Source organism: Propithecus coquereli, unplaced genomic scaffold (genome assembly GCF_000956105.1).
Source record: "Propithecus coquereli isolate 6110/MARCELLA unplaced genomic scaffold, Pcoq_1.0 Scaffold821, whole genome shotgun sequence".
NCBI lineage: Eukaryota > Metazoa > Chordata > Mammalia > Primates > Indriidae > Propithecus > Propithecus coquereli.
Genome location: NW_012154408.1, coordinates 1,036,163 through 1,043,511, shown reverse-complemented (window position 1 = coordinate 1,043,511; position 7,349 = coordinate 1,036,163). Strand labels below are relative to the sequence as shown.

The window sequence follows — 7,349 nt, the reverse complement described above, 5'->3', positions numbered from 1 at the left end:
GGTGGCACAGCTGGAGTTGGCCCCAGAAGAAAGGCTAGAGGAGATCAACGCACAAGAGGCACCGCGAGAAGAGGGAGCGGGAGTGAGACGGTAGCGAACTTCGGACCGGGAGCGCGGTGCTTCAGGAGAGCGAATGGAGTCAGGTCCCCTGCGGACAACGGCGGGGCCCCGCGCCTGCTCCGTGGCCTGGCTCGGCTCAGCCGGGCCACTGTCCAGGGCCACACTGCACCGAAGGGCCGGCTGACGGGGCCGGGTGGCTCCGGCGGAGGACACTTCTGGGGAAGCGGCGGCCAGAAGGCCACCCGAGGAGCCGAGCCCGGCGGCGGCAGCAGCCTGAGGGTGTCCTCGAGAATCCGGAATCCTGAGGGGGAACGGCGCCAGCCTGCCTACCTGCTCGCCTCCCACGTCAGGATAGCAGGAGACTTGCCGCTCCGCGGGGTGCCGAGTACCCACAGCCCAGTCGGGTCGCTGCGGTCGCGCCCGCGGATTCAAATGCCGAGGGTTGGATCAGCAAGGCCAATCAGCGTGCGACCCGGGCGGGCTCGCCAATAAGAAGACTTTCTGCGCCAGCCCCGCCCCCTCCCGCACCTGCCATTCCGCTTCCGGGTCGGCGGTATGCTTGATGTGGCTGGCGATGCGAAGACCACAGCGTGTCGGAGGACAACCTCCGCTCCGGGATGGGCCGGGGTCGCGGGAACCACCACCGTCCCGGGGATCTCAGCCTCTGCTACGACTGGGCTGCACGGCATGGCCGCAGCCTGAGATCCGCTGGCTTGGGCTAAATTTCCCCAGCTGTAAAATAGGACCAGATGTAGCGATGTAGCGCCACCAACAGGAACGCCTGTGAGGAGGGTCCGCGCCCTCGTGGGATCTGTCGCGGCGGCTCACGGCTTTTGGTCGCTCGCAGAGCTTAGAGGCATCATTTCTCAGTGTCCCTTGGCCGCCAGGCGGCGGGACCCCATTTCCCAGAATGTCCTGCGGGCGGCATGACTGGGACGCCGGGGGAAACTCCATCTCCCAGAGTGCCACGCGGTGGCCGGGCGGGGCTGCCACAACGGACGGATCCGGGACCGATCCTCTGGCTTCTCGCTCGCGCCCGGGCGGTGGGCATCGCCGGACGGCCTCCTGGCGGCGGTGTCATGGACAGCCCTGAGGTGACCTTCACGCTGGCCTACCTGGTCTTCGCCGTATGCTTCGTGTTCACGCCGAACGAGTTCCACTCGGCCGGGCTTACGGTGCAGAACCTGCTGTCTAGCTGGCTGGGCAGCGAGGACGCCGCCTTTGTGTCCTTCCATCTGCGCCGCACGGCTGCCACTCTGGTGTGCCACTCGCTGCTGCCGCTGGGTGAGGCGCTGTCTACCAGGTCCCCGCCGGGATTAGGACCCGGAAGCTCCCTGCATCCAGCTGCGGGGGCAGCTGGGCCAGCCAGGCGTCGGCAGCGGGCGCCAGGCTTCCCTGGAGTGGGCGACGCCGCCAGAGCTGGCTTGCAAAGGGCAGAAACCCAAGTTCAGGACCCTGGGCAGGGGGTGCCCCGGCCTCCTGGGCTCACGTCCTAAACCACCATCGTGGCTTGGGGTCGCAAGATGGGCAGCCTTTGTTTGCGGGGGTTGCAGGCGCCAAGAAACTGATTCCAATCTAAGGGATCGGATGGGCTCCCCGGAGGGCAGGTTTGGGGAGGGCAGGCAGAGATTGGGGCAGTTCCAGTCTGAGGGTCTCAGGTGTGGAGGCTGCAGGACGGCCTCTGAGTGCTATAACCTGGGTCGTAGCGGGCACTAGCTGGTTGGAGGATGGGGGTACCAGGTGGGAGCTCTCTGGAGGACACAGGCAGATGCAACTGGCCCTTGGCTTGCCACAGCTGCAGCTCTGTGGACACAGGAAGGGTTTCTCACTGGTGTGAGAACACAGCAGCCTGAGTTCCCCAGAGCTGGAGGCAGGTGAGGAGTGGAGGCGCCCAGGCCTGCTTTGTGGGGAAGAAGGCAGGCAGAGGGGGGCCCACTTGAGAGATAGACGCTGGAATGGCCTGATGGTCACTCAGCCTGAGGATCCAGCACCCTGTGAGGTGGGTAAGGAAAGTGGGACTCTGAGGGGGTTCCCTGGCCAGGTTGCTCCCCTGAGACCTGTGGGGTGGGTTTCTGTAGCCCCTCTAGCTGCACCCTCCCCACAGGCCTGTGAGGGGCTGGGCACCCCAACCCACCAGTGGGAAACCCAAACTTAGGGAGCACAAGTGACTCACGGGGGCCACACCCTGAGCAGACTGCAGAGCTGGCCTCAGCCCATTGTCAAGCTTTTTTTTATTTTTAACTTACTAAGGAAAGCTCTCAAGCTTTGTAGATCTATTAGTTACTTCTTATTACATAACAGATTACCTTAAAATATAGTGGCCCAGTCTTCTCCAAAGTTTACTATTTTTTTGAAACTGGAACCTGCCTGTGTAACCTCTGGGCATCTTTGATGTTTATTTTGACCTTCAAATCATCCCGATCTGGCCAGCTGGGCCCTGCAGCTGGCTTATGTGCCACATGCCATGGTTCTTTGAGCGCTTGCTTTCTCACACACAACTTTCCAGCTCTGGGGTGGACCACATCTGATCTGCTGCCTCAGGTGGGCAGATTGAGAGGCCAAGATCTGGCCTAGGGAACTGCTCCCAGCAGCCAGGGCTCAGCTCTCCGTGAGGTGCCACCAGATAATTGTGTGTATTTTTGCCTTTCTTGGCTTTTGTGGTTTTTCAATACTCATTTATTAATTGTGTAAAACTAAAGTAGTAAATTAAAATATTCCCCCAATACAATCATACCACTGCTGTGGGCAAGGGCTCAGTGGGAGCTGACCAGGCCGGGAGGCCACGTCTAGGGTTGGGGATGAGAGAGGAAGTACCCCCCCACCCCCAGGTACAGGGATGGTGCTGTGGCCCTGGGATGGGCACAGCTAGGGGCAGGACAGTGGCCTGGCAGTCCCAACCTCCCCTGAGGCTCACCTCATCCTTTGCAGGCTACTACGTGGGCATGTGCTTCGCAGCCTCAGAAAAGCAGCTCTACTCCCCCAGCCAGGCCCCGGAGGCCTGGCGGCTCTTCCTCCTGCTGGCTGTGACTCTCCCTTCCCTCGCCTGCACCCTCATCTACTACTGGTCCCAAGACCAGTGGGCCCGCCACCCGCTGGCCCGCACGCTGGCGCTCTATGCCCTCCCGCAGTCAGGCTGGCAGGCTGTTGCCTCCTCTGTCAACACTGAGTTTCGGCGGATTGACAAGTTTGCCACCGGGGCGCCAGGTGCCCGTGTGATTGTGACAGACACGTGGGTGATGAAGGTGACCACATACCGTGTGCACGTGGCCCAGCAGCAGGATGTGCACCTGACTGTAACAGAGTCGAGGCAGCATGAGCTCTCGCCAGACTCCAACCTGCCCGTGCAGCTCCTCACCATCCACGTGGCCAGTGCCAGCCCTGGTGTGCAGGCTTTTGACATCCGGTAAGAATCAGGTAGCCTCCGGTAGGCCTGGCCTTCCTGCCCCCTGGGAGGTGCTGGGAGGTGCTGGGAGGTGCTGGCCTGTATGGTACCAGGCCAGGTGTCTGTGGTATACTGGACACTGATCCCTCAAGTATCATCCTCCCTCAGGGTCCCCTCCGACCCCTGTGCTCTCAGCTTCTCCTGAACTCTCTCTCACAGACCTTGGGGAGCACTCTGGAGACAGTTCGGTATTACAGGCTTGGTGGCTGCCTTGGCTCCCAGGTCTTCTGTCCCATGACTCAAACTGTGTGGTGAGCAGGGACTGGGGCTCTGGCCTCAGGGCCATCTTTCTGGGTTTGGTGGGGTGGCCACCCATGTCCCCTTGGGGGTGCAGCTGTGGCTTCCCCTCTTCCTGCCAGCCTCAGGGTCCTGGCTAGGGTGCAGACAGAGGGCCGTGCCTCTCCCCAGGCTGAACTCCGCGGAGTACGGGGAACTGTGTGAGAAACTCCAGGCACCCATCCGCAGCGCAGCCAACGTGGTCATCCACCAGAGCCTGGGTGACCTGTTCCTGGAGACGTTCGCTTCCTTGGTAGAGGTCAACCCAGCCTACTCGGTGCCCAGCAGCCAGGTGGGGGGCTGGCCAGGGTGGGAGGGTGGGCTCCCAGGCCGTCCCTGGGCTCTGCGTGATCCTTTGCCTGCCCACAGGAGCTGGAGGCATGCATTGGTTGCATGCAGACACGCGCCAGTGTGAAGCTGGTGAAGACCTGCCAGGAGGCAGCCGCAGGCGAGTGCCAGCAGTGCTACTGCCGCCCCATGTGGTGCCTCACCTGCATGGGCAAGTGGTTCGCTAGCCGCCAGGACCCCCAGCGCCCCGACACCTGGCTGGCCAGTCGAGTGCCCTGCCCCACCTGCCGTGCACGCTTCTGCATCCTGGACGTGTGTACCGTGCGTTGAGCACCCAGGTGGGGCCATGGGGTCCTGGCCTGGCTCTGCACCCCACCAGCCATGGTGGGTATGGCAGGAGGGAGGAGTAGCCAGGCCAGGCCTCCACTTGCAAAGGGCTCTATTCAAAGCACATGATCTACAGCAACTGCCTGAGTGCAGAAGGCTGAGGACTTTTGTTTAAAAGAAATTCTCATGCAAACACTTCCCCCAGTGACAGTGGGATGGGTCTTCACACCTCTTCGCCTCCTTCCACCTTCCTCCAGGTAGGGGCAGGTACTGGACACAGAGAACACAGCATTGGGCCATCCCCAGAGCTGTCCTCTGGGAGACCTTGGGGTCTGCTCCAGATAGTCCTCACCTGGGCCACTTGCCTTAATTTTCTGCAGCACCCCTGCCCCTCTGTTATGTGCCAGACTCAGATTTGCCCAGGTGGCTGTGGTCTATTCTCCCACTAATGTCCTGGAGCCGGCCACTGGCCCTGTGGTGTAGGGCCCCCCTCCCCAGCCACAGGGGCTGCTTGGAAGACCATGGGCAGAGCCAGATGGTGGAGGTGGAGAACAGAGGTGCTACTCCAGTGTGGGAGCACTCCTGGTGGTGCTTCCTGGTGGCCGTGGCCAGCCAAGGGGCCCCTCCTGGTGGGGTGGTGATGGGAGGGCAGGCCAAGGCAGCCCCACTCATTAATGGGACCACATACCCCTGGAGGGACATTTGCTCTGTCCTTGGTGCTTTCTGCTGCCCCCACAAGTCTAGGGAAGGCTGAGGTCTCAGACTCCTGGCCAGGGCAGGGGTTGAGCTGAGGAACAGAGCCACCACAGCAACACCCAGAAAGCAGTCCTACCAGGGGTACGCACAGGGCTGGCCACTGCCCCAGGCTGCCTGGTGCAGAAGGGGATGCCCTCCGCGGTCAAAGCTCTGACTGGCATCTCGTCCAATTCCTGAGCGTTCAGGTGGAGGGAGGGTCGGGGAAGATGCTGGCCAGGCTCTAGGGTGCAGCTCTGACACAGGTGGAGGAGGGCCCTGAGACCTGTGGCCCTAAAAACCCTAAACTTGGCTGTTTCAAGGAGGGGTGATGGCCTCAGCTGGCATGACTTACCCAAGGCTGCACCTGACTCCAGGGATTTGGGAGCAGAGAAAGCTCAGCTTTGTGGGACTCTTTGGAGCACTCGGGGGCAGTGGCCAGGAGTCAGATTCAGCCTCAGTCCAGAGTTTCAAGGGCTAGGAGAGGCCAGTGGTTTGGGGTTATTTTTACTACAAAAGAAGTTACCTAATTTTATAAAGACAAATCTATTATAGTTAAATAATGCAGTATTTAATAAAATGTTAGTTTGAAGTGATATACTGTATTTCACTTTACTTGTTGTTAAAACTGAGCTTTTGGCCAGGTGAGGTGGCTCATGCCTGTAATCCTAGCACTCTGGGAAGCCAAGTTGGGAGGATTGCTTGAGGCCAGGAGTTTGAGACCAGCCTGAACAAGAGCAAGACCCTGTCTACAGAAAATAGAAAAATTAGCTGGGTGTGGTAGCATGTGCCTGTAGTCCCAGCTACTCAGGAGGCTGAGGCAGGAGGATCTGCTTGAGCCCAGGAGTTTGAGGCTGCAGTGAGTTATGATGATGTTTCTGTCACCCACTCCAGCCTGGGTGACAGACACAAAATCTGTCTCAAAAAAGAACCAACTGTCTCAAAAAATAAAACCAAGCTTTTGTAACAGTTGGAAAGTGGCTGTGAGATGTTGGAGAAGCCATCTTAGAAGTAGAATTGTGCACACTTCAATGGTTGTGGTTTGTTCAGAGTAAGGAAGAAAAACACATTGGTTGGGAGGCTGGTGCTGCAGGAAACTTCCGCTCTGATTTCTAGTTGGAGGCCCCAGGGCCACCTGCAGGAGCAGGGTAGGAGGCAGCCTCCTGGGCCTGGCTGTCTGGTAGAGGGGCAGTGGTTGATCCTTTCCTGTGTGTTGGAAGCCTGGGCCCTTGGAGGTGTCCTGCCGTGTGTTATGGGGGATGGGGAAATCACTGTGTGGTTGCTTCCAGATGCAGGAGCTGTTGGGGGCGCACACTGGTGGCCAAACAGTGAGTGGCCCCTGCTGATCCACTCTTGTGCTTGTAGCTGTGTCCTGTGGGGACATCAGGTCTATCTCTGTTGACCTTGCTATGGGTCAGGGTGGCCCAGGAATCACCAGCTGAGCACTGAGGCAGCGAGACAGTACCTGCGGTTAGAGAGCTCATCCCTGGTTCTCACCCTGACCCAGGCTCTCTGGGTAGCACCCCAGGATTCCCGATGGCACTGGGCAGTGCCACCCCAGGGCCTCCCAGTGTGTACCGCAACGGCCAGAGAGTAAGTGCTAGCTGCTGTTTCCCCCATCTTGTTCCCCGTGTAGGAGTGTGAACTTAAAAGGAGCTCATGGTACAGATGGGAGAAAAATTTCTCACACAAAGATTAGGATAGGAAAAAGAAAAAGTTTATTTTACTTTTTCCAGATGGAAAAAGGGCAAACATAGAGGTGAAAGAGGGAGGTGTGTTGGGTGTAGAAGACCGGTTACGCAGGCTTTTTATTTAGGGGTTGTAAAGTCGGTGAAGATGATTTATGTCTGTATCCCAATTAGCTGGGTACTGCTGTATCCACTTCTCTTTTTTCTTAGTGGTGGGCTGATAACAGAAGCAGTTGTGAGATGTCAAAGGTCTCCTCAGTGATCTTGCCTTTGAGATTTGTTTTTTGGGCAGGAAGTGGGGCCTGAAGCTCCCACCCCAGCTGGAGCTCAGGAACCCTTCAAGACTGTAAAGCAGTAGATCTGGTGAATGTAAAAGAATTTGCATTTCCTTTTTGTCTGCTCAGCTCTTTTCAGATGTTGTGAAAACAGAACTCTGTGGGGTGCCTGTTAGCAAGAGAGCTCATATGAATGATCTTAGCCTTTACTGAGAAAATAGATAATTTTTTGGTTTTTTTTTTTTTTTTTTTTTTTTTTTT

General features: G+C 58.2%; 1 protein-coding gene across 1 annotated transcript; it reads left to right on the top strand.

Annotated features, from left to right (window-relative positions):
- The first annotated feature begins 953 nt into the window (after positions 1-953).
- On the top strand, positions 954-5,715 carry TMEM129 (transmembrane protein 129, E3 ubiquitin protein ligase). The gene is made up of 4 exons (XM_012663682.1): positions 954-1,344; positions 2,989-3,463; positions 3,911-4,070; positions 4,148-5,715. The coding sequence occupies exons 1-4, from the start codon at positions 987-989 to the stop codon at positions 4,394-4,396; spliced, it is 1,242 nt and encodes a 413-aa protein (XP_012519136.1). The 5' UTR covers positions 954-986; the 3' UTR covers positions 4,397-5,715.
- The last annotated feature ends 1,634 nt before the right edge of the window (positions 5,716-7,349 follow it).

Coding starts and splice junctions, on each gene's coding strand:
- TMEM129 (XM_012663682.1), top strand. CDS start 987: ATGACTGGGACGCCGGGGGAAACTCCATCTCCCAGAGTGCCACGCGGT. Junction 1,345..2,988: donor CCACTCGCTGCTGCCGCTGG/GTGAGGCGCTGT, acceptor CATCCTTTGCAG/GCTACTACGTGGGCATGTGC. Junction 4,071..4,147: donor ACTCGGTGCCCAGCAGCCAG/GTGGGGGGCTGG, acceptor GCCTGCCCACAG/GAGCTGGAGGCATGCATTGG.